The sequence below is a fragment of the Aspergillus brunneoviolaceus genome, assembly GCF_003184695.1.
Source record: "Aspergillus brunneoviolaceus CBS 621.78 unplaced genomic scaffold BO95scaffold_40, whole genome shotgun sequence".
Taxonomy (NCBI): domain Eukaryota; kingdom Fungi; phylum Ascomycota; class Eurotiomycetes; order Eurotiales; family Aspergillaceae; genus Aspergillus; species Aspergillus brunneoviolaceus.
In genome coordinates this window covers 213,650-239,535 of record NW_020290770.1, presented here as the reverse complement: position 1 = coordinate 239,535, position 25,886 = coordinate 213,650, and the positions used below count along the sequence as shown (strand labels likewise).

The 25,886-nt window shown below is 51.3% G+C and overlaps 6 protein-coding genes across 6 annotated transcripts; 1 reads left to right on the top strand and 5 right to left on the bottom strand.

Annotated features, from left to right (window-relative positions):
- Nucleotides 1–487: 487 nt before the first annotated feature.
- Nucleotides 488–2,988, bottom strand: optD (small oligopeptide transporter, OPT family; the record flags this gene model as incomplete). The annotated part of the gene is made up of 3 exons (XM_025584351.1): nt 488–783; nt 908–2,755; nt 2,820–2,988. 3 exons carry the CDS (start codon nt 2,986–2,988, stop codon nt 488–490), a joined length of 2,313 nt encoding a protein of 770 aa, XP_025441474.1.
- Nucleotides 2,989–3,876: 888 nt separating this feature from the next.
- Nucleotides 3,877–5,251, bottom strand: BO95DRAFT_432634 (uncharacterized protein; the record flags this gene model as incomplete). The annotated part of the gene is made up of 3 exons (XM_025585066.1): nt 3,877–4,044; nt 4,109–5,154; nt 5,212–5,251. The coding sequence occupies 3 exons, from the start codon at nt 5,249–5,251 to the stop codon at nt 3,877–3,879; spliced, it is 1,254 nt and encodes a 417-aa protein (XP_025441473.1).
- A 446-nt stretch (nt 5,252–5,697) lies between these two features.
- Nucleotides 5,698–8,271, bottom strand: BO95DRAFT_415422 (cysteine--tRNA ligase). Its single transcript, XM_025584350.1, has 2 exons — nt 7,919–8,271; nt 5,698–7,860 (listed from the first exon to the last, which is right to left on the bottom strand). The coding sequence occupies exons 1-2, from the start codon at nt 8,207–8,209 to the stop codon at nt 5,752–5,754; spliced, it is 2,400 nt and encodes a 799-aa protein (XP_025441472.1). The 5' UTR covers nt 8,210–8,271; the 3' UTR covers nt 5,698–5,751.
- Nucleotides 8,272–9,479: 1,208 nt separating this feature from the next.
- Nucleotides 9,480–10,434, bottom strand: BO95DRAFT_474133 (NAD(P)-binding protein; the record flags this gene model as incomplete). The annotated part of the gene is made up of 2 exons (XM_025589778.1): nt 10,254–10,434; nt 9,480–10,198 (listed from the first exon to the last, which is right to left on the bottom strand). Exons 1-2 carry the CDS (start codon nt 10,285–10,287, stop codon nt 9,480–9,482), a joined length of 753 nt encoding a protein of 250 aa, XP_025441471.1. The 5' UTR covers nt 10,288–10,434.
- Nucleotides 10,435–21,376: 10,942 nt separating this feature from the next.
- Nucleotides 21,377–22,020, bottom strand: BO95DRAFT_443668 (uncharacterized protein). Its single transcript, XM_025586708.1, has one exon. It carries the CDS (start codon nt 21,809–21,811, stop codon nt 21,623–21,625), a length of 189 nt encoding a protein of 62 aa, XP_025441470.1. The 5' UTR covers nt 21,812–22,020; the 3' UTR covers nt 21,377–21,622.
- Nucleotides 22,021–23,985: 1,965 nt separating this feature from the next.
- BO95DRAFT_162893 (uncharacterized protein) lies at nt 23,986–25,230 on the top strand. Its single transcript, XM_025580741.1, has one exon. The coding sequence runs from the start codon at nt 24,298–24,300 to the stop codon at nt 24,919–24,921; it is 624 nt and encodes a 207-aa protein (XP_025441469.1). The 5' UTR covers nt 23,986–24,297; the 3' UTR covers nt 24,922–25,230.
- Nucleotides 25,231–25,886: the final 656 nt, after the last annotated feature.

Here is a 25,886-nt window from a genome sequence, read left to right as displayed (position 1 = left end):
CACTTTTGCTGTATTTCGGACTCATGTTACTCGCGGTCTGCTTTTTTTCTTTGCCTCCACCTCGCCCTCGTCTTACCCCTTTGTCCATTTTATTTTTACTTTTTTTTCAATGCGTCCAGGACTCGTCAGTGGTGGGAAGATCGGGTCTGTTATCTGTATCTAATAAAGAAAGTTGTGGTCTCAATGCATCTCCTCGCAAGTTCTTTTACTCTGTACGCTTTAGAGTCGTCGTGCGGGCAGTTTCCTTGGCATCTTCAACCCACACTGTACTGTACAATAGTGCCTTTCTTGTATCGCGAAGCCTCACTGCGACAGTCATCATCAAAGATAAAATCCCCAACCAATGGAACAAAATACGTTGAACTACCAATATATACCTGAACGAAGAAAAGCCACCTATCCTGTACTATACACAGGCCAGTCATCTCCCCATTTCCCCGATCCCCAGCCACGTCTTTTACATATTTACTTTCGTTATTGACCACTCTCAGCTCCAGGTGCCATTCGCGGGCCCGAAATACCCGGCGGCCGGCATCTCCTTCCACGGGACCCCGTCCCCGTCCGCCGTGTTGAGGTAGACATTGTTGCCCCACCAGTCGGGGAACACGGCGCCCGGGTAGGAGATGCAGAAGAAGATGACGATGCCGCTGAGGGCGAGGCCGGTGTCCAGCGCCGCGGCGAGGATGTAGTTGTACTTGGTCCACCAGGCGAAGAAGCGGCGTTTGATGAGGTGGTTGAAGATGAAGTTGACGAGGGCCCAGCTGGAGTAGTTGATTCCGGTTGCTGTGGGGTTGGAAGAGTAGATGATTAGTGTGCGACAAGAAAAGAAAGGAGTAGGAAAAGGGGGAGAGGTGATGAGTGGGCAACTTGAAGTTCGGGGGATTGAGGAGAGAAAGGGGAGACTAACCTGGTGGGACGTTGTAGGTGCCCACAAAAATGAGGGGCCAGTTGACAAGCTTCCAGAAGCGGTTGCGGGTGTACTTATACAAGACGTATGTGATGAGCGGGGCGATGGCCCCGATCCAGAAGAAATGCAGCAAGGATGAATAGATCTTGCCGACGGAGTAGAGACGACGCGGGCCGACAAGACCCCAGATCACCGAGGAAGAGTAGACGGTGCGGCCGTTGGGGCAGGTGAATCCGTCCGCTTGATCGGAGGAACAGATATCTTTGATGTTGCCGAGCATCCAGATGGTGACGCCAGCTTGCGTCAAGGCCCCGAGGATGGTGGCTAGTCCTTGGGCCATGAAGAGGGTCCGCGGGGGGATTTTCAGATAGTGGCCCAATTTCATGTCCATGGCGAAGTAGACGCCTTGACCTACCACATCGGTGCTCAGAATTTTGAACAGCATGTTGGCAAGGGGCTTGCCCTCGAACATGTAGCCGCCAACAAACTCAGCCAGGACATTTAGTTGATTGGCGTCTACGTTAGTGATGCCCTGTATGATGCCACAGGGGATCATGTAGATTGCTGGGACGATGAGAGCAAGAAACACGCCATACACGGGGAGCTTCGTATGGTAGACTTCAACCACGACGATTGCGATAGCTGTGATCACCGCTATGATGGCTGCGTACCAGTACCATGGGGTGTTCTTGTAGTTCTTCATCAGACGGGCATGGATGTCCAGCTTGTTCTTTCCTTTGAGAGCAGCCCAGATCTCCCTGCTATGCCACACTCCGATGTGAGTCAGGACTGCGGTGATGGATGCAAACGACAGCCCGTAGACAAATGCGTACGTGGCTGGGAGATACGGAGGAGAATAGTTCTTGTATGCCTCAACATCCAGGGTGTTTTGCGAGCTGATAACGCGGGTGGTGTTGTATTCTGCACCCGTTCTGTCGTAGACGTCGGCTGTCATGAGAGGAAGGTAAGCTGTGTACCATGTGTTAGAGTAGTAGATGCCCGGCACGACGATCCAAAAGAAGACCGCAAATCCAGCAAAGACGTTGATTGCAGCCCAGGCTGGCGAAAGCAGAGGGTTGGTGTTGTACGCGACCTGGCTCCAGTCGAAAGTGATAGGGCTCAGTCCCAGGCCGGTTTGCATGCCGAAAAGCTGGTTTACAATCTTGTTCCGAGGTGCGATCCAACACACCCAGGTGAAGTATGAGAGAGCAGTGAACATGAGCCCTGGGAAAAAGTACCATACGAAGCCAGCTGCGGTGACATAGAGGAAGAACCGGAGGCGGGAGATCTTCCAGCCGTTGGCGACGCTATTTGCACGCGAATGAAGCGTTTCGAGCATCGCGCAATTCGATAGAACCTGTGGCCAGACGATTCTCGCTGGCTCAACGAGCCATGGAGCAGCGAGTCCGGCGACCCCAAATCCCAGGAGCTGTGCGCAAAGGACGACCAGGACTGAGAAGCCAGCCGACAGACCAAAATTATAGAACTGGGAGCTAGACGCCTGAATAATGTTGGTAGAGTCCGCACTCCCATAGCCGAACGAGACATTGCTCATGATCACGATCAGTGCGTGCTCCTTGATATTGAACTGGCGGTCTGGGTTGAGAGAGAAGCTGCCCAATGGTCCGAGACTTATAGTCCACATCGGCAAGACTTTAGCCAGGAAGACACCACAGGGATAAGCCAGCAGCTCTGCCACCAAGGATACGATATGTACCGACGGATAACGTAGCGAGAAAAATTGGTTGATACCAGAGCCCACCATTGTGAATATGAAGCCAAGGAGCCACATTCGGAATGTGCTGACGGGCATACTTGGGTCGTCTGTCTCAGGTACAACAGCGCGCACTGTATGGTACTCATGTTAGATATCGCCCAACCTGACATATGATGTCTTGGGTCATTCACGAACCCTCGGGGAAAGGTGAGTGTTCCGACTCATAGTCATAGACTTCCTTGTCGGCCAAGTCATCCTCCTTTGTATGCAACTCATCAAGGCGACCTTGCTCTACCTCCTGGTCGGCTGTGCTGTAAGGTGACTTGGAGGATTTCTCAATCTCGATCAGGTCCTCGGATGCCATCTTGGGGGACGAACGGCTGTGACCAGCACTTGGTGACGCGGAAGGGAAGACGAGGGAGAAAAGCAGCCATGGCAGAGCCACAAACAAGATTTGGCGGTCTTTAAGAAACTTTGACCATAGTCGCCTTAGCCTGCTTCTTATCGCCACATCTGCTGACACTTTGTGGCCGACTAGTGTCTAGCCCAGGGTGTGAACGACCGATAGGCATGGGTGAAGTCTATCTGGTGCAGATAACAGCCGTGCTAGCCCTATGCTAAGAGATAGGGGTGGCGGCGATGGGCTGATTGGCGGTTTGGAGCGTTGCATGATGAGAATAATGAAACAGTTCGAAGTACTCGGAAAGGACAAGAGACAGAAAGTTATGCACCGTGCTAATCAACACTGTGGTGGCAGAAAGAGGAAGAGAATTGTAGACATGTCTCTTGGAGGATGCCGAAAGGAAGAAGTGCGGTCTGATAACAAAACGCGGGGAAAAGTCTCAATTGGGTAAGAACGCGGGACACAGTAGATGCAGAGGCAGAGATAAGTTATGCTTACAATTTGCTACGGGACTAAACACGTAATCACTACTTCTCTTCGCTCGAGCAGACTCACCAAGAGCTTCCATTCCACATCAATTACATTCTGATTACCCGAAGGAAGGAAATACGGTGCGAATTAAATTATCATGATGATTTTGGTACAAGACAACCCACCTTCCCACAAAGCAGCAATGACCTCAAGCTAACTTTGTCTCTAATCCAGATCTCTTGATAACATATAGGTTATCAAGAGAGTCTAAAGCCTCTCTCAGACCCCAGACAACACAACACAGCGCCAACAGCGTATCATCCTGAATGGGGCAACCAGCTCACATATCATACCACCCCGAGACTGCCATAGAAGCACTCACTGGGCCTCTTGAACTGACAGCTGCTGCGGAGGCTGGATCTGATAGCGTGCCAGAAGAGAGTATAGAGCATTGTGCACAGGGAGACCTGAGTAGGTAATACGAATGCGACCATGGCGACCTCGTACATCCCTGACATTGTCGTGGACCCAATGGATCGGATATCTCTGTGAGCAGTCAGTCAAATTTTCTCTTTCAACGAGAATAGATGCAGAGCAAGGCATTACGTACACCGGTCGTGCTATCGGCGATCCAAAGCAAAGTCAGCTCCTTCAAGACCGGGAACTCGCGCATCAGACTCTCCAGAACCGTCTCCCAGAGCCCAGCGTCAAAGCGAACAGTTCTCAATTCCAGGATGCGCAGAGAGTTTCTGTTGGTGAGAAGAAAGCTCTGCAGGTCCTGACCCGAGATACCCACCACGCCTGACAGTTTGAACACCTCCAGCTTCATGTTATTGCCCTCTTGTCCCAGAAGTTGGAACAAGGCGTCGACCCCTTCGCCTCCACCACAGTCCAAGTCTAGCTTCTTCAGATTGGGCGCCTGATCAATGAGCTCGTAAACAAGGTCGGCCAGAAGAGCGTCTTTCACCTGCGCAAGTAGGCACAGCTCGGTAAGGGTGGACCAGCAAAGGCCGAAGCGGACAAGATGAAAGGTGTGGGGGCAGAATCTCCTGGGGTCGATGACCCCTGCGGAATGTTTGTCGAAGTCCGGGTAGGAGCAGCTGAATGACTCGATGGGTCTTGCCATGCTCGGGATGAGATGCAGCACGAGTGTCACTGCATCACTGGGGCTGAGACAGTCGGTCCAGGTACCCGATTCGGGCTGATTGGACAAGGAGATATGGAACGATTGGCAATTCGGGAACTTCTTCAAGACGGCCCTCAACTTCAAGAATCCATTTGAAGAATGGAGGAAGTTGAGATACTCATTCTCCAAGATGTCACGACACCATATGAAACCGTAGCCAATAGTGTTCCCAGTAGCGCTGCCGATGGATATCTTCTTGACATGCTGGTTCAAGCCACAGGTCTCGGCGAGTTCGTCCATGGCAAGCAGGTTCAACTTGGAGAGATCTGTGTGTAGCGTATGAAGGCCAATCCGTCCGAATTGATACTTGGTTGCGCGCTCGAGGGTTGAGCATGTCAAGCGCACCGCGCACAAAGCAGGCTTGTCCATGAAGGAAGCAATTAGGTCCATCAGTTCCGTGGGCAGTCCGCAGAGTTGATGCTTCTTTTTGTCCTCAGACGCGTTGTGAACCCTAAGATCTGTGTTTCGAGCTATTGATGAAGAGTCATGAGCCACCGTGCCTATATTCTTCGAAAAGACGGACTTACTCTTGGCCAAAAAGGGCGAAATAATCTTACGAAGCCGCATGTTGAGGTCTTTTGAAGGAGTTACACTCCCTTTGTGCCCACTGATAGGGATTCGTTCTAATCACTACCTTTGTTAGTGACCGGTGGGTGTAGGGGTAATATCGATGGTATTGGTGAAAGAGATGAGAAGCAACGTGCATCAAAGACCTATGAGGTGCTTGCAGGTTTGCCTTTTAGGAACAGTACTGTGGAAGATCAAACCTTTATCGATGCCAGGTATGACCTCGATGAAACTGTTGTTAGGATGTTAGGAAGTGACGCGGGGAAGAGAGGAATCATATCACAGTTGACAATCTAAGATAGACCTACCTTCTCAGTATGGGAGTGTGGTACATACGGCTTAGTGAATGAAGACGTTACTTAGGAGCCGCCTCAAGCTAATTCCTATCACTTCACACTTCGAAGGTTGATATCTAATTCACTGCGAGAGATGTATGAGGATGAAAAGTTCAGTCCCGCTGAAAAACTGCATCAAAATTTCTTATCCTATGTGCTACTCTATCACTTTCCCTGCTGGCTTGCAAGCCACGCTTCGTGGGCTTTCTTTTGACGCTCCCAGTCTTTCCTCAACTTCTTGCCCCGGCTCTTCGCGAGCGGTTCGCCAGCAGCATCCTTGGTCGGCATACCCTCCTCATCCCAGGCGCTGAATTCGCTAGTCTTGAACATCTCGAGGTGACTAAGCTTTCCCTTCTCAAGCTTTTCTTGAGCAAGGCGTTCCTTCTTCTCCTTTTCTTGCTGCTTCTGCAAAGCCTTGCGCGCCTGCTCTTCACGAGCCTGCAGCAGGTCTTTGGTGACAGGGCGGACGAGAGCCGGCTTGTTCTCGCGGTCCTCAAGGTAGATACCAAGGTTGAAAAGGTCCACATCACGCAAACGGTCACAGAGGGAAAGAATCTCCTTCGAAGAGCTCTTGGAGTCCTCAAGGCTCAACGATGCGAGCTGGGAGCTGAAAGACTCCAGAGCTTGGGAGTATGGCTTGGCGGCTTCGGTTGTGTCTGCATCTTTCACTGCTGCTGCGCCGATGATCTCCTTGACCTTGTCTGATGTGATCTGGTTTCCGGACATGGCAGCCTGGCGCAAAGAGTCACGCATGGCGGAAAGTGGGTACAAGTACTGCTTTGCCACCTCAGGAACATCGGTACCCTCCCAGCCGATTTCACACTTGCCCACCGGGGTAGCCCCGTTCAGACCGAAAATGGTCACAATCCGTGTCACCCACTTGGCAGTGGATTCAATGGCCTGGGGCTCCAGCGTCTGGATATCAAGCGAGTTGAAAGTGGTAATCAGTTCAGAGATAGCAGCCATAACTCTGGGGGTATCAAAGGAATCGCAGAAGTGTTCATCGACCTTGTCTTGGGTGGACTTGAGGGCCTGTGTCAATGTTTCGGTAGATGCCGCATCGGTAGCGGAAGTCTGGTATGTGGAAGGATCCTTGACTTTAACAAAGAAGTTGTTGACCTTCTCTTCCCATGACGAGGCGCTCTTGACCAGCTCATCCGTGATCTCGACTCCGTCGCGCCAGCCACCCAGCAGGAAAACGATTCTCAGACTGCGAGCAGTGTAATCACCTCGCTTAAGCGCGTCACTGATGGTAGTGAAGTTCTTCAAGGACTTGGACATCTTAGAGCCTGCAATGGAAAGGTGGCCCATGTGCAGGAAGTAGTTGACCCACTGGTGCTTGTGCTCGTGCCAGTAGGCTTCACTCTGAGCAAGCTCGTTATCATGGTGGGGGAAAGCAAGGTCAATGCCACCCGAGTGGATATCGATCTGGCTTCCTAAGCAGCTCGATGCCATAGCAGAGCACTCGATGTGCCACCCGGGTCTTCCTTGACCCCACTTGCTGGACCAACTAGGCTCACCAGGTCGAGACGACTTCCAGAGAGCGAAGTCGTCGGGCGACTTCTTCTCGGTTGCCCGGGACAGAGCACCTTCGCCGTCTCTCTGCAGAGGTTGGTTGTTTCTGTTCCACGGCTCCAGTCGGGCATAGTGGTTGCCGGCTTCTTCGAACGCTTTAATGTCGAAGTAAACAGAGCCGTCCGAGGCCACATACCCAAACTTATTCGAAACAATCTTTTCGACAAAGTCCGCAATCTGTGGGCCATACTCGGTAACTCTTGTGATCTCATCGGGATCGAGAACGTTCAGATCTCTCATATCGCGCATAAAGTGGTTTTCGTATTTCTTCGTGAGCTTCGTGAAGATTTCGTACGCATCGCCGGGAATCGTGGATCCTTGGGTGATGTCAAGGTAGTAGCAGAACACATCCTGTGTGGCGTCGTAGAAAGCCTGGCTCGGTGTCTCGGGCTTCTTCGCGGCATCCGCGATGGCTGAAGATGACGCCGTCGCGGTCTTAACGTGCATCTTGATCTTGGTTTCCGCATCTCCCGGCTTCTTATCTGCCTCCAACGAGCCGCCCTTGAGGACCACTCCATAAACCTTGTCGACTTCCGCAGTAAAATCTTCAGGCTTCGTGTCCGGGCTGATCAGAGGGAGGTTCTTCTTGATGTAGGCGCTGTATGCCGATCGGGCAGTCTCGAGGACTTCGGGGGTAATAGTCGGATGTTCCGTGATATACTTGTTGAATAGATGTTGTTGTCTACCGCGAAGGATGATCTGTGGCCATCAGTCACGCCAATCCTTCAAGCATCCTTCCTACCGCGGTGGCTCATACCTTGTCGTCAACATCGGTGATGTTCATAACAAATTGCACGTCATAGTTGAAGTAGTCCTTAAGGATACGTCGTAGGATATCGGTGCTGACATAGTTTCGCGCGTGGCCGAGGTGCGCATCGTCGTAAACAGTTGGGCCGCAAGCATACCACTTGACCTTACGTCCTTCGGGATCCAAGGGCACGAAAGGAGTCTTGGATCTGGTCAAAGAGTTCCATACTTTGAGAGGAGGGAGACGGGCGTCGGGGCGCGCGGGCGGCTGCTGCCACGGAGGTTGTTGGCGACTTTCCATCCTGAACGACCGACTGAAACGCCGTAAGAAGAACTGGGAATTGACAACGAGGGGTATTCGTGATGGTGGCATAATATAATTGCTGGAAGATTTTAGCACCTCGCTGGATTATGCGCTCCAAACTCTCTCACCGCCGACCACCCCGCTCTGCGCTAGTGCAAATCGGGCAGATTGACTCATCAAGAAGGCACGCCTGCCTAAAAGAGTAATATACATGTGATCAGTGCCAGGCTCACTTACGTCCTATCCAAGATGCAATCATCAATGACTCAAAGCAACCTTCTACAGCGAGTCGACTCATTGGTACAACAGAGAACAACAGAGACACGAGACATTATCACCTTTGTACCACCCATTTTGAATGACTGCAGAGCCACCACCAATCACACTCATCCATGAGGGAATGAACCCAGCACTTATGAATGAGGCTGTGAGCAACAGACATGGACTTGAACATGGAGTATTCCCAAGGACAGCTCAACGGACCAATGCATTATAGTCATACTGAGGTTCAATCGAATCACTCTAGACGTTGGAAAACAGATAGTTCGGTGCATGGGATGAGTTCCGTCCATTGAACAGGATCTGTGTCACCCTCGACTGACAAAAAACAATGCTCATTGTCTGTCAGACATGTATGGATTGCGGACGCAGATAGATGCACGTAAGCCAGCCGGCATTGCGTTGGTCATGACGTGGGCACCAATGACTTTTAGATGTCTAAGACATGCTTGCGTCCATCTGGGGCGGCTAGATTCAGCATTGCTCCGAGATACGGTAGCAATTTCCGATATCCTTGCTACCTCGTCATCAGATGGATTCCAGCCTCAGCAACTGCTGGTAGACCGGTGATACCGAAAGAGCACCTATGCCTCAAGTCTCTTTTCCGTTTGTCCATGTTACTGTTTTGCGTCTATTGGCAATCGATGCCTGGTCCTTGAAGCATAGCATTGCATCCACAAACTGTCGGCATAGTCATCAGGGCTCGCTTAAGAATGGTTCTTAAGCTTGTCACAGACATGGGGGCCACTCTTGAAACCATTGCAGCACGACACTCGAGAGTATGATTCACGCCCTTAGAGCAAAAGCATGCTGCTCTCGTGTAATCTACGAGACGGAAAATCATCTGGATGGTAGCTTCGAATCATATTACAGAAGATACTATCTCATTTGACGCTGTCAGCGAACATCGGCAAGGCCTGACTGTCAGATGACGACAGTTATATACAGATTTCACTACGCACCGCACTACCTTCTCATCCTCGCATACTCAGAAAGGCGAGACTCCGTAAACTCCCAGCACCTTCCCTACATCAGCATCTCTCTCTCCCTTGACCACCGTAGCCACTCTCTGGCCTCCTTCTGAGGGGTCTGCAGCATTTCTCTTCCGCAGAGACTCGGGATCGCCGGTCAAATTCGTGGCACACAACCCTGGGTCGGCTCCAAACACTTTGAATCCCTCAGCCTTCAGCCGTGTCCAGTACAAGACCATCATCATATTCAATGCAGCCTTGCTCGAGCGATATTCAATTCCTCGCGGGTTGTAGTATGGGGACTCGGGCTCAGCAGCATGGGTGATTGACCCGGTGCTTGAACTGACAAAAATGAGTCGCTTCTCGGACGACCGTCGCAGCAGGTCCAGAAAGGCCTCCGTGGTGCTCAGCGCCCCGACTAGATTCACGTCCAAAACCTTTCGGTAGGATTCGCGGGACGGCGGCTCATTCAGAATTGCGATGCCGGCGTTGTTGACTAGGATATCGAGTCGGCCGTACTTCTTCTGAACATATACGGCGGCCTCGTCAACGGACTTGTCGTCCGTCACATCGATCTGAATAGTGGACACGGTTCCCTTGATCGCGGGGAGGGTACGGAGGGCTTGAGCGGCCTCTTCGCCTTTGGCTGGATCGCGAGAGCCTAAAAGAATGTGATAGTCATGACTCGAGATAAGAAGGTTCTTGGCCGTCTCGAAACCGACCCCTTGATTTGCACCTAGACTTGCGCTGAGACAGGAGTGCTGGTTCGTTCAAGGTCAAACTTGCCATACCTGTAATCAAAACCAGCTTGGAAGCGGTGGCCATGCTCGCATGAACTGAGGATCAGATCTCGTTTCTTGCTGACAATTGGCGCTACATGAAAGGCTGTTGTCTTGCGCTTGGCATAGTCTTGTAGGCAATGGATTTCAATCCAAAGGTTCATATAGATGAGACTTGGCCGGGTATAGTGATATTAAGTCCGTTGGTATGGTGCTCTCGATCTTTTTTCTGCTATCTCCGCCTAAACCCGCTTCGACCCCTGGTCAGATGCACATAATATAACTTAATCTAATGCACAAGCATACACTATTTAGATCTGCTGGAGATATAGACTGTCTGTCAAAGGCAAGCACTAGAGATGGCTGCTACCAGTGGTACCATCATTAAGAATCTCTGATCAACGACAGCATCTTCTCGGCCATGCTAATTGGTCAACTTAGAAGTAAGAAGTAAGTGAGTAGCAAGCGCTCAAACTCGGAGCATCACGCATATCCCACGCATCGGCCGCATCCATGCTTAAGGTGAGTGCAAGGAAGTGTTCAATCACCCACATTGAGCTTCACTTTACAGCTTACAGCATACCACCCCCAAGGAATGGTCCGTCATCCATCTGAGCATCATAATATGACGTATGAACCTCCCAAGTCGTGCACACAAAGTAAGAGGCAGAATCCACCACAGATGACCAGCATGCATGCATACACACACACACACGTCCGAAGCATCTAGACCATTGCCGCCATCCGTCCATGTATCCATCCATCAACAAACGCACGCGAACCCTGAATCCGCACAATGTCGGCGCATCACACCGCAAAACAACGTCAACGGGCGGTCAAACACAAGCCTGGCGAGCCCTGGCAACGCACAGCGGCAGCCTCACTTGTGTCTGTAGCGTAGCGTAGCATCTAGCATTCAGTATCTCGCATCGAGCATATCAGATGCAAGCAACATCATCACCATGCCGTTAAATAATCTGTCTCCCTACGGCCAACGTTACCTCTTTTACGCATATTGCATCGGAACTCCTTGCCGCAGTGCTCTGTGTTCTGTTCCCAGAGTGGGATCCCGCTAATGGCAATCTTCCGGAATGCGTGTCTTGCAACCTCGATATATATAGATTTAGTCTTCGACCCTGATTCCTGTCACGATGTCACGATGAGACGGTGAGGTGAGCTCTAGCTCCTGCTGCTCCTGCTGCTGCTGCTGCTGCTGCTGGGTATGACCTAATCTCCCGAACAATCCGAGGAAAAGCCAAGTCCAAGAAACAGGGAATTGCAAAGACAGGGCTCTACTAATCAAACCACCAGCAGACAGATCGCACTCGGCACAATCACAAACGGTAGTCTACTGCACACATGCATACATGAACCTTTAATCTCAATTTGAAACCACAGCTGACCTACATGTAGCTCAATTCTCCAGCAGAGCAGTTCCAGTTCAGCGTCAGAATTCCCCAAACAAGAAAGCAAATGCACCTCGGGACCATGTCCAGTAGTCGGTAGTATCTCGGGAAACCTGCCTTCTCTCTCACCCCCCAAATCCTGACAGCGGTCTAGACTTAAGTAGGCTCACAACCACAAACAACAATTTCAGTAAGGATATGTAACTTAAATGGCAAGCTTGATAAATAATCAACAAGCAACCACACGTAATGTCCGTCTTTATTTCTTTAGCCATCCACCGTAATTAGGTTTACGCACCGATATCCCCGTCCCCTCCACACCGCAGTTGAACATTCTACGGAGTCGCACGCACGCGTCACCGATATCAACATCCTAATCACTTTTTTCACCGCCAGTTTTCGCGAACGCCACACCGGGTTTAGGCAAAGAAAGTCAAACGCCGCACATGAAGCCAAGAACTTTGGGACGGACGAGAGAGAGGGTTTCCGGGGGTGTAACCGGTCGTGCCGAGATACTTTACTTTAACTTCGTTTTCTTTATACTCGGTACTCTTGAGTTTGACTAATTTAACGTTGATGTTTATGCTATAGTTGGGTGGGTAAAAGGTGGAGGGGTGGGTAATTACCCGATCATGATGGATGGTGGGAAGCTAGAACCTGATCCCCGACGGACAACGGACATCCTCGGTGGGGACTTCACCCAGAAAAAAGAAAATTCAACCGGAGAGAATCGCCGTAGAGCTTCTGGAAGCCATGGGTTATCCCTGTCCTTTGGGATATTGCCTGTCTGGTCTCCGTAGTGGTAATGTAGTGGCGGTGGTGGTGTGTTTATCCGGATTAGCAAGAGCGTCGGATATTGTCCGTCGAGGGAAATGCCGAGGTACCGCCCGGGGGCGTGCGTGCTGCTGTCTTCCGGTTTTATTGGCGGGGAAATGAGGAATTCAGAAAGGGGGCTCGTTTTTCTAATTTCTGAGTGGTTGATGCTCCTCCATTTCGTTTCCGAAGGGTTTCGTCGCTGGATGTGATATTGCCGGTGTGTTGGGTTGTTGATGGATGATTGCGATTGAGATTCGGCGTGTCTACATACGTCTTCTACAGAACCCCGGGTAAAGAAGCTTGGACAATGGAGTGGTAGGGTACAGTATGTACATCCCAACCAAGTTCAGAACCGTGCACTCCGAACCCGACACGTTAGTCAACATATGTCAGATGCTAACTACACGTGGTCGCCCGAGTAGCGGAGACAGCGGTTCTCCATGATACTTCTGATAACCGGACATCCTGGCTTGTCAACTACGTGAGTGCAGGAGTACTTGAGTCATCCTCCTCCGAAACTCCTCCTCCTGCTGCTGCCCCTCCACAATCCTTCAGTCATCCCTCCGAATTCCCATCCTCATTTCCAGTTCTTCCGTGCTAACCGACGAAAAGAAGGCAGCCCGGCGATGGAATTGCGATGAATGACTACCCGATCGATAAATCATTTATCCCGGCCAAAGGATCCCTTACCCAGTCCACCCTCCCACACCTAGCGCATATTTGATTAATCAAATGCGAGTGGCTTGCTTACTCAATATGCCCATAAATCCTAGATCAAGTAGCCCGGCAACCCGGTCCGGTTACTGCGTGGAATCATTCTCGAACGTTGTGGTCAGCAACGTCTTGACATCTAACCCTGCCCTCCGCCAGCGCGGGGGCTACAGTTTCGTGGCTGTAGCCCCGATACGATAACGGCAGTCCGGCTATAATCAATCATACTGCACATAAGCTGGGGCAGGCAGGCAGGCAGATGGGTGGTTCTCCGTATATGTTGAACATCATCTCGTGTATGCCGGGGAGAGATGCTTGCTTTCGTGGCTTGGTAATCTGTTGTTGTTATTTCTGTCATCTTCATCGATTCTATCATTATTACGTGGGTGGGTTACAGGCTTACTCTGGGGGTTGGTGGTGGAATGAGGTTGCAGTGATGAGCCGCGCGATCGCGCTGCGGTGGCTATTTACTGTGGATAATATATCAGTTGAGGGAAGAGGAAGTATTCCCCGCTGCAGATTTCTTAGTGAACGTACAAGAATATACTTCAATCGTCAACGCACACGAGTACTGTACTGCCTCTTTGCATTCAGCCGGGAGAATGGCCAGCCCTACCACCTGAACACGCCACCTTTATCTTCAGACAACTCCGACAACAGGCGTTACCCCGTTTGACTTATTCCCTTCCCATATCTAACCGAGCACCTACTACTCATGCACGCAAATAGACAAGAAGGCAAACTCCCTAGGTCTAGTTGCCACCCCCTCAATCTCCCAAGCAACCTCCCCGCCACTCACTCGCTCACACATCCGAAACTATGAGGACGGTAACTTACTAGGTACTTCCGGCACTAACTACCGAACCCCAACACATGACATACTACCTACTAGAGTACACTGGGTACACTGCATAATCAATAGGACCCGATACTATACTCCCTAAACTAGGCAGTAGGCACAGCAAATCCGGTCCCATCTCCACTGAAACAATGCTTATTCCGGCCTCTAACCCACGGAATAACTTCCCGCCCTCGACGGACAAAATAATTCCATCAATCAGATCCTGCGCAGCTCTCCCACTTTATACTCTTACCTAGAGCTACGGAGTGCATTCGGTGAGCTTGTTCGTCGGTTAATAGCCTAGGTAGTCTGCTATTCCACTGCGGAAATGCTGGATCGGTTCTAAAGTAGCTTGCAGACTACTATAGTGATAGGTCGACTCCGGGAGTTGGTTCCATTTAGTGACACAGGTGATTTATACGGAGGTGTTGATTCGTGGAGGAGTGGGCCTGTTAACTTAGTATCGGAGATGTTTCGGTGAGGGTTGATGACTTACCTACCTAAGTAGAGGGGGTCGCTTCCTGCTCGTGAAAATCGAGTAATCGATGGGGGTGGGGGTGGGGGTGGGGGTGGCATTGACTAACTACTGATAGATTCGATTCGGAGGATATTATTGCTGTTGTTATTGTTGGAGGTTCGGGATGAGGTGAGCAACGCGTGTATCTTACTTAGTAACGACTAGGAGAGAGGAGAGGGGGGCAGGTGAGGCTCTGATGTTGCATGCGGGATGGGATTGCAGATGAGGCTCCCAGTCCGGGGTGGTTGTGTTGGACGACAGGCTCACTCGCTGTCTCATCCAGTACCGTACCTAGTATGTATACCTTAGCAGTGATTCGGTACCTAGTAGTCATATAAGCTGGCCCGCCTGGGTAGTCAGTCACCTACCTAGTACCATAAAGATTGGTAATCCTCTGCCGAGCAGTGTGTGTGTCCAACCGAGTCGACTGGGATATACCGGTCTCAATGAATAGGAGCATTAAGCCTCACTCACTCAACCCCCCTCCTCAAGCATATTACTCATAGATGACAGCCAGAGTCAAACCCCGTCGTCGGCTGACACCCGCACCACCAACATCCGCACGAGTTACCAAAACAGGAGATCTCGTTGCGAGCACTTCCCTCCCCCCGTTACTTCAAGGTTGACTTATGACCCTACCGTGACGGTCACAGTTACACCGTCCCACCCGCCATCCCCGATTGTCGTCCGCATGGAGAAGGCGCTGTGCTCAGTAAGAAACGACATTGTCCAGCTGCCCGCCCGCCCGACCGCGCCGCGGGCCCGGGGCCCGGCTCTTCCCCTACTTCCCCATTTGGGTCTGGGGTTGATGCCCGGTCTCGATGTGGCAACGGGTTGATTGGGTTACACATAATAAGAGGATGTCTCGGGTTCAGCCGCCCCCGCGCCAGCTTTTATCAATACCTGAATTAGAAACACATAACATGGAAGCCGGGGCTGCTACGCTACAAACAATCGGAGTAGCCGAGTGACTGCGTAACAGAGTACGACAGAGTATCTGCTGTATGGCGGAGCAGACACGAGATGCAAGTGCAGATCATTCTATTGAGTTGGGGCAATGGACACATCGGGATACCTACCTCATACCTTATACTGTACGAAGTACGGAGTACTAGCAACTGTGGCTGTCGTTGTGGCTGGTGCCGATCAAGCGAGCCTAGCCTTTTTCTATCTTCGTACACTACTATGTATATCCATAGTATGTGGATAGCACTGTAGTTACCGGATGTACATGTACTTCCTGCATAATCACATACAGACTTCGATAGTTCTTCCATCTTTTCTGTACAGCACAGTACACAAACCTGTTTTCCGGCAGTTTATCCGGAAAGTTTATCTACCTGTGCAAACCCAATGCTGAGCGAAATTCAGATAGTAGTGTAGTGTGCTTCCCCTTCAGTATATTTCAAATGATGACTTCCCAAATGCAAGCTCCGCAGCGCTCTATACGCAATAGTACGGACGAAAACGCAAGCCACATAAGTCACCGGTAGTGCCGGTATGTACATCCATGCGCCAATCAACCCCGGATGTCGGATACTCCTTCCTTTCGTCAGGAGGGGAGCGGGCGGGATTTTTGCACACAATGAGGCCGCCTTTCGGTGTACCGTATGTGGGGGGGGGGGAGGGGTAGGTGACGGGCATACCTCATTCTACTTGTTGGAGCTCGATCCCGGAATCAGAGAGAGAATCCACTACCACTCATGTGGCCGGGGATGCGCTCGGACGGACCCCGTGGGCTACACTGAGTCAAAATCGGGTACAGGCTCCTAGAAGCAGATATGATGTGTATCATGATTCCGCCGCCACATTTCGATGATCGCCCGTCGCCTGCGGAAGCTGTCTCCGCGCGATTACTTTTGGTGTAGTAGTGCTTTTTAGTGCTCATGACCACCGTCCGTCCCCACTGCTCCACCGCTCCACTCCACCCACCACCCGCCGGGCTGGGTCCCCCGGTACCCGGGCCTGGGCTGGGGGATCTCGAACCGCCCCGCCCCCCCCCCCACCCCTCTACCTCCGGCGGAACAGAATCCGCTGCGAGGGATGGAAGACCTAGTTGATACCTTATTCTTGGGGGTCCGTCCGCACGGCACCGCGCACGCATACCTTTCCCGTGTGCCCCGGTCGCTCCCAAAGGGTGGGTGGTATGTGTATGCTGCTGCGTGCTCCATCCCATGCTGCGTATTCCCAAAGAGACAGGCTTCTGTGGGGTACGCACTCCCTGTACTCCGTTCTCCGTTCTCTGTGAGCTACTCCGTGCTGGTACTGTACCTCCGGACAAAGCCGTGGGTTGGCCGGATGGGGTCGTGGTTGTGGCTGGTGAAGCAGCTAGTAGTTACTGCTAATAGAATATGATATGCATCGACAATCTTCATGAGGAGTCAGTCCCCATTCAGACCCGGCGACCCATGATTCCTCATCCCCCCGATGTTCCATCTGCATTCTATAGATGTGTCTTCTTCTTCCACTTCCCTCGGTCCGAGAAGCTCTGGCCAGTGTGCACACGTAAACAAAAGTCCCGAGCTTTTTTTTTTGTTTTGTCAGGCAACGAGGGAAGGTCTGTCTCCAACAAACGAAAGGGCGAAAATGATGCGATGCATCACGTCGAAGCGCACGGTTCTCAAGAGAACACACAGTCTGTTGTGGATAGATTGGCAAAGCCTGCCTACCGCCTTTTCTCAAACGTACCTATTTCAAGTACTACACTGTAGCATGGCAGCACCAGGGCTAATACTCGACGAAGCGGTGAATCACCGCTTCTTCGGAGAGAGGGGTAAATCGGAGCTTGGAACCTTGGGAAACAAACGGCTTTTCTGCTGAGTCCCTGCAGAGGCGGCGCACCGCCTTTGCGGGATGGAGGGGGAGGGATGGAAGGGGGATGAGGTACGGAGGTATCCCCGTACTCTGTACATGTCCTGGCAGTGGTGGACACTGCTTGCGAAGAGGTATTCGGTACACGCTGGACCTTATCCCTCGTTTCTGGGGGAGCGGTACCTTTTTCCCACCGCTCATGGGCTGCTTCCAATCTGGAGGTGGCACAGTTCTTCACCGCGTAAGCCTGGAGGGGCATGCCTTGCATGAAGAAGTGTGGATGGTGTGGATTGAGTGGACGGGAGTGGACGGGGGGAAGTGCGGGCAAACTGCAGGAGGGGGTGTTATCCGGGATGATGGGTTAAGGAAGCGCTGAGCCGGTTCCATCGACCAATCGATTAATTTCAGGCGATGGATCGAACCGATTGGGGAAAAGTCAGATCGCTGGAGTTGCCAGTGAGGAATCCCATTCGGACTCGGGGAGGGAAGACCAGAAGGTCTGGAATGTCGAGGGGCTTGCAGAACGCGGATGTACTAGAGTGGAGATGTATCATGCACTGTACCAATTAACCGGTGGGTGTGCTGTGTGCTGTATGCCATCTGGCAGCAATGCACTCTGGAGCCTGGAGTACTTTGATCCCTCGCACGTACTTCATTGAGTGAGCATACACACTGATCGACAGATTAAGTACTGTACCTAGAGGGTAGGCAGCATACCTGTGTGTGCTTACTGTACATGCACATAAAATGGATACGGTACAGTACATGCATGCATACATAGGCGGTGGGACGGTGGGCGGTGGGCGGTGGGCGTGCAGTTCATGTGCACTAAATACGTACCTACACTGGGCGGAGAAAGTAGGAGGCAGTACTCCGTAATCCATCGGGGTTGGAATGTGCATCCCCCAGTGGAATGGACAGCGGAAGTCGTCATCAAACATGATTGGAATCAGCCATATACCTCATCATAGGTATGGAGTAGAATGTCACAGTCATAGTACTCCGTGCTCTCTTATCCTTTATTGAGGATCGATCTGTCGACCGCATGACACCTGATTCAAGCTAGATCTCCCCTCCTGCAAGCCACAGACGTCGCATCCCTCTCTTCCCTTTTCCCCCCCGTTCACTCCCTTGACGTAACCCCCATCCACGAACTCATGATGACGGTGATCACACAGTAGACAAAGGACGGAAGGGGAACCCCTTTAGAAACAAGTCACGCATCTGCGTTGCTCCCCGGACTCCTGGGGACGGGAAACTGTAGCCGCTGTTCCGCGGGTCTACCCGTCGTACCAGTCCCTATGGCGAGGACTTTTTTTCCTCGCCCGTCAAACGTTGATCAGTCTCAAACGCGAAGTCCCAAATAGAGGTTGGATAAGTAGGGCGGAGGGGGCCCGAGGGGAGCTCATAATATTACCGAACCGGGAACGCGACGACGATCCCTGCACCCGAGCGTGGTAAAATGGATCGAAGGGGAAAAAAGAGGGAGCCGGAAAGGGGGAATAGATGTGTGTGTTTTTTTGTGTGTTTGTGGGGCAATCCGATGCAGCGGTTCGATCGCCGGGAGGCGCTTCCGCCCATCCGTGGGGGATGAGGGTGCAAGTGCAGTGCCAGAACTGAAGCAGTTGCTTCCGCCGGCAAGTGCTTTTCTAACTCAGCTCCGTACTTTGACTGCGGTTTTACCCCGGCCCCAGGCTTTTGCTTCCCCTTTAGCAATCATCGATTGACAGGCTGATTGATCGGGATCAGATTTGCCACGATTCGTGATCGATAGCTATCCGAGCCCCTCAGGCTCGTCCTTTCTATAACCAAAAAGGCCATGACATGTAACTGGAGGAATTTTGGGGGATCTATGCTCCCGGGGAAATTAACCCCGAGAGTCTAGAGCCGTCCACGGGTGCTTTTAACCCTTTACCCGTCCGTCGGTCAAGGCTCAAAGAAAACAAAGCACGAAAGCTAAAACCAAATCGACCGAAGTCAGGTGTTTTGCGTGTCTTTGCCGAGGTTTGGGGGGACTGTGGCGCGCCACTTTTACTGTTCCTGCCAGTGAGGGCTCACATGACAAGATTCATCGTGAAATAGATGGTGGTGATGGCGTCGGATAGTGTACTGTGATGGCCAGCCACTGGCACATTCTGTCTTTGTCAATGAGAGAAAACCATCCGGTCGCTTAATCTATTAATCACAAAGAAATCAGGTACGGTGCCTACAGTCAATGAACTGGAATTTGAGATTGTTGTACTCCGTACTGTCGGCTGGTGTTCAGCCCCGTACTTTGGTGCCTGGTTTGCTTCTTTTTGGTGTTCCATCACCAACATGCCGGCAATCCGAAGCCGGGAACCCTAGAGATCAAGCGACTGGTCAGAGGGGTGTCCTTTTGTCCAGGGGTACTGTACATATGCGAAGCAATCTAGATTCGATCTTCTCTGCTGCACCTTGCTGGATTCGACCATGATCTTGTCGCCTTAGTCGACAATGATAGATGTATATATCAAGACTTGACTGTCTACTGGTCGAACTCGATGGAATCTCTCAGGGTCGATGCATCCATCAAAGCATCATCCAAATTGACAACGTGAATAACAAAGCAAATCGAACCATGCGACCGAACCAGACAGACAGTACCCCTGGAATTCCAACAACAATCACCTGAAACACAAAGGACTTCCCACCCTTCTCCGAAAGTCTCAATAGTATCAACCCCAGCACCAAGGCAAGGCACACATAAACAAAGAGAAGGGGAGCGAGGAGGGTTTCGGTGGATGGATAAACCAACATCCACCCATCCGTCTCCGCCGTCCGTCTCTCCCGCAAACTACTACCCCCCAGGGTGCCGCCGCCAAATACCCGTCTAACTGCCTAAAAGTGTGTGACTGACTCTGACCACCCCTGGTCCAGTTCAACTACCGGCCCCCCTCCCCTGATGGTACACTCCCGTAGGCTTAGTCTAGGTTTACGGAGTACTGTACGTACGTACCAGGGGGGAGGGGAAGGAGTCAACTCCCGAGTTGACGATGAATAACCGCGCATTCCTAAACTTTTTCTTTCCAACGGTCGGCTAGTTCGGTCGGATCGGGTCTGGGGCTAAAAAGGACATTTCCCTGGGTACCTAATCTGTAATTAGCCACACGCTGGGATTTATTCCTACTCCCCCGGCAATGTCACACGGCAAAATTTTCATCTGGAAGCGCTTTTCCGCGCCGGTCTTCCGCACGGAAATTGTATAGAACTGGTTCATTCGCAATGTTGGCAGCGGGTTGGCGGGTTGGCTAGTTGATGAGGTGTGAAACTGTGGAGTGTGTACGTAGTAGGAAGTAGGACTTGTTCGTGGCTGAAACAGAGGAGGACCCAGTCGACTCCAGAGGAGTGGTAGTTGGTGGTCCGTGAAGAAGTTAGCCTGGCTCCGCCTCTGGCCCCAGACTCATGTGAAGATGGTGGTAACGTTACTCAGTACTCCGTACTCAGTAGAATCAATCAGCCCCGGGGAAAACAGCCTTGGACGGGAGGATGGGGGCCCGCTGGCACTGTCCGCATAGTTTGGGGGTGGCAGAGGACAAGCAGGTGATGCTTATATGCAGATAGCCGAGCGTTGCGCAGGGTCTGGTCGGTATGGCAGGCATAGTAAGCTCACAGATTGGGGAGTGTTGTCTGCTCATGTTGGTTTGATATTTAGTGTGACACTTGTCAATATCAAGCAAGCATAATGATGATGTGAAAGAATTGAGCACTGTTCATTTTACTGCGGGCCTTCTATAGTGATAAGTAAAGGGGGGAAACAAAGCCAGGCACAAGAGTCACTTACTGAGTACGTAGATGTTAGTCATTACTCCACAACTGGGCAGCCATCATATGGTTTCATGGATGGGACCTGATGGTGGGTCAGTCACTAAACTGGGGAACGGGTATCCAGAACTTTCTTTGTTCTGGCTCCCCGTCGGTTCGTGCCAGATGCTAGACAATACATCAAACTAATGTCCATTGACAGCGGGTAAAGCCTTTCTGGTTCGTGTACCCCAGGGTTCCATGGTCGAGACCACAACTCCATGGTACGTACCTTCATTGCCGTATCAACTGCTGATGATTATGTGTTTGTTGGATATACAATACAACCAGGAGGACGACCGGACTACTGTAAGGAGGAACACCACATAAGCAGGGCTTAAGGAAATAGCCGGGCGGATACCGCGCATTGGGGGGAGGACCGAGTCTCTCTCTTCCTTAATTCCCACCATCAAGGGCTAGACTTCCATCTCTGCTGAAGATTATCTTTCTTTCTTTTTTACTTTTTTTTCATTTTCACGTTTCTCGCGATCAGCGCACGAGTTGATTTGATTCTCGAGTCGTGCTTGTCATTGCCGTGGACAAAGCGACAAAGCGACAAAGCGACAAAAATACCACCACCACCAATGTTTGCCTGACTGACCGCCAGATGGAAGGGTCTCTGGGAAAGACTCGATCGCATCACCATCTGGACGGATCATGCACGCTGCGTATTGTTGTTATACCTCGACCACCAGTTGTTTCTCCCCAGCCTAAACACGTTTGAAACTTCCTGGGATGCTCAAGCCTCAAGGTGCCACAAAAGTAAACGCTCTACCCACTTCCCCCACCGTTATCACTAAAAGGATGTACATACGTACATACATGTGAGTACATTACCTCCACTTCCATCCTGACTTACAGCGGGCGGATATGTATGTCTCTTATCCCCCCTTCCCATCCCCCCCCCCAATGCTGCACATCACCCAACCTCCAAATGTGGATGTCACACATTAGGAGCGGTGAAACCTTGAGGTCTATTAATTTGATCGACAAACAGCATAGGGGGAAAGGGGAGAGGGTGCCGACAACAAGACGAGGCGAGGCGTCTTTCTGTTTGAGCTGCAGTAAAGTAGTCAAAGCGAGCGAGAGGGCTTTGAAGCTTGAATGAACAGCTGGACAGCCTTCACACACCGACAAATAGACCGCAAGATCCCGTTGCGACGCACGACAACCCAAGCCGCCAAACTACCAAGCTTGGCCATCCGATCCCCTGATTGAGGTTATCGCGGGATCCGAGATGTGAAAAGTAGGTACCTACGTTGTCGAGGGGTCAGTGTGGCGATGATGATGCTACTGCTGCTGCTGCTGCTGCTGATAATGAAGAGAATGCTATTGGGACTGCTGATGGGGTCGGAGTGAGACCACCATTAACCCTACTACGGGTCCATTGGGTAGGAATTATGGATCAACTACTCCCTCGGTTCTCTTTCCCCCTCCCCCCCTGAGCTCTGAAACATGGGCTGAAATGTAGAGAGGGCCTATCGATTGCCAGTCCTGAAGACCTGACGATGTTTCTGATCGCAATGCAGTGCCATGCCATGCCGTCAGCTGTGCTAATTTAACTATATCATCATTGTTGGTCAGTACTCTTGTCTGTTCGCTGGACTCGTGTTGTGTGAACTGTCAGCTTTATTTTGGGGGTGGCGGAGAAAATAAGTCCATGAGAGGGGGGGAACTGTGTTGATCGGGAAGATGTACGGAGTAGTGAAGTACCGGTTAAGAGCAAGATAAAATAAATAAATAAACATAATAGAAACAAAAAATAATACCTACGGTATACGGCAAAATCACGATCCATGAGTAAATCCGGAAAGCCCCATCGGTAATCTTAAAGCTGCACCTTTGACTCATCAGGATTCTTTGACAGTTGACTTTTTCTTCCATTTCCACCCCCACGGCCTGGAATCCGATCCGATCTTCCCCGGGCCCGTCAACTTTGGCTGTGGAAAGAAAAACAAAAAGCTTTAGTATATAAATAAATCCGTCCCCCGAAAAAGGGAGTGCCCACGGTCTGAAAAATGATATGCGAAAAGGAAAAAGTGATAGATCCCACGCCTCAATTGACCAGGGTCGGCTGTCAGATTGACCGAGTCCACCTGCAAACGATTCATCGCGAAGACACACCCACACCCTTTCACCTTGTTCATTATTATTTATCCAATGTACTTTTGTTGCTCTTCCCAAGAGGGAAATCGATGTCTACTGGACCCGTTACTACACCAGGATCCCTCTGTTTGGAGACTTGATCAACATCAACATCAACAACACGACGCGTGAAGATCGTGACTTTGGTACTTCTGGGACTACTTCTGGGACTACTTCTGGGACTACTTCTAGGACAAGTTCTTCTCCTTCTGCTACTTCTCCTCCTCCCTGTCGACCTCCGCCTGATCGCCGCACTTGACTTGCAGCTGGCGGAAAATTCCAAACTGGTCGCTGGACGCATTTGTTTGGTGCGAATTGATCCCGTGGGGCCCTTTTTTCCCTGAATATTTCTTCTTTCGGTCATTTCTTTTTGACCCCCCCCCCTTCTTTTTCTGATTTTCCCTTTTTGATTTTATTTTATTTTATTTTTCTTTTAATCTCAAAATTAAAAGACAATAAAATAAAATAAATCAAATTCAAAGGAATAAAAAAAAAAAAACAGAAAAGGATCCATCGCTGCCAACCCCCCTCCCTCCCCGCCTTATCTGTTGGGAGATGCAAGGGAGTCCAGACCCAAAGACGCCTCTTACCCCCGATCGATCTGGCCCTGCTTCCTTCTTATACAAGTACTTTGGCTTCTTTTGCTCATCCACATACACATCCACATACACCTTCACCACTAACTCTACTCTCCGCCATTTGCTCCCAACCTGACGGAGGTGATCGTTGATCCTCCCCTCCCTCCAAGCTTTATTTACTTCCCCAGCTCCTCCACAAGGTCGATCATCTTCTCATTCTCCACACATTCTATATCTACTCCTCTCATCTCCCTCCTTCCTCTTCGACACTCTCCACTCTCCACTCTATCAACACAACAACCAACAAACAAACACAAACAACAACACGCTCTGAAAATTTTTCTGCGACCGAGATCATCACCTTACCTATCCGATCCTCCATTCGCAGATCAGAACTCAACTCACAGCCATGTATCCCCTACTTCCTTGGAGTCAAAACCAGTCGAGTGTGCGCTCCTCCTTGAGTGAGGCCACGACCAGCACCCAGACAGTTTCCTTTAGCTTCAGCTACGGCAGCTCCTGCTCGCCTAGCTCGTTGCCGCCTCCACCGCCTCCGTCTCCCAGCGACTCTCTGCTCGACATTACTCCCCGCAAGTGCTCATTCTCCAGCAGCTATGGACTGAACAACTCGTGTGCTTTCCCCTCCTGGCCAAACCGACCATCGCTACTCAGTGCCGATTCCGAGGGTTCGACCGCCAGTGCCTACCTGTCAGATGAGGATCTCTTCCCCAGTGGTTCCGATGTGCCTTCCGACAGCGCCATCGATGAGGAGTCCGCTGCACAGGATCCCGCCATGGATCTGACGACCGAGCAGCAGATTCAGATGCTCCGCGCTGCAGCCGATGAGGATGCCCAGCGCGCGCGTTTCCTGGCCCAAGTACAAGCACATGCCAGAGCCCAGCAGGCGATGCGTGTAGCCCAAATGGCAGCCACCGAGCGCGAGAACGCCAAACGCAACAAGAAACGCAAGGCCCTTCCCGAGCGGAAAAGACGCACTACCTCTGGGACCAAGGCAACTATTTGCCGGGTCTAGAGACCAGAAGAGGGTGCCCGCCGGGTCCTTCTCTGTAACATCAATCTCATATCTCAGCGTTCCTGTGCATGTTTCACTCTCGATACCCCCTCCCACGGTCTGTTTTGGCGGAGATTAGGGCTGTCGCATGGTCAGCGCCGATCTATCCGCAGTTATTGGGCTCTATCATATGCGATCAGCGATTCGCATCCGGGTCTTTTTCTTTTTTTGCTTCGACTCCCACTCTCTTAATTACTTTTTTCTTCAACTTGCTTTTTCTTCGCCTGCTCCTCTGGATCTGGATTTCGGCCAGATGATCAGGCTCTTTTCTCTTCCTTCCGACCAGTCAGGCTGGATTCTCCGACAGAAATTCAGGCGTGTGAGCATCACAAGGCGCGCTGCATCCGATTATTCTCGAACGGGGATTTCCCATCCTCCGGGAACAAGGCGAAGATGACGATGACGACAGTGAGAGCCGCACGTGCGCGAGCCTGGGGTTACGCGCCGTAGCCGGCGGGCGGAATTGACAGCCTGGAGCCCGGAGTTTCCAATCACGCAGTCTGATTTGGTGCCCGAGCGCTGGCTGCCTGATTATCTAATTTCCCCTTCGCTGTCGGCGCATTTGATTGAATTCGAAAATCAAAGCAACCGCAACCCCTCCTTTCGCCTTTCGTTACTTCTTTTATCGCCCGTACTCCCCCGAAGGCTCGCACACCACCCCCTGCACGCCGGACAGGGCTTTGCTCTGCTGGCTGAGCCTATCAATCCGCACGATCTCACCGCCATTGTCAGGACACGCTCTGATCGCATTACCTACCTTGCCTTGATCAAGTGAAGTGACTCATTCATTGAGAACTGACTGGCATGCGCTTTGATACTCTTCCTCGGACTTGCGGGCTTCAGTCCCAGACGACTATGCGATGAGGCGAGATAACGATCGGTGCCGCGCATTCCTCGAGTTTATTCTAATCTCCCTATCTACAAGA

Bases quoted from the DNA above. Each gene is read 5' to 3' on its own strand.
- BO95DRAFT_162893 (XM_025580741.1), top strand. From the start codon at position 24,298: ATGTATCCCCTACTTCCTTGGAGTCAAAACCAGTCGAGTGTGCGCTCC.
- BO95DRAFT_443668 (XM_025586708.1), bottom strand. From the start codon at position 21,811: ATGGTGATGCGATCGAGTCTTTCCCAGAGACCCTTCCATCTGGCGGTC.
- BO95DRAFT_415422 (XM_025584350.1), bottom strand. From the start codon at position 8,209: ATGGAAAGTCGCCAACAACCTCCGTGGCAGCAGCCGCCCGCGCGCCCC. The intron at 7,861-7,918 runs GTATGAGCCACC...TGATGGCCACAG, and splicing joins TCACCGATGTTGACGACAAG to ATCATCCTTCGCGGTAGACA.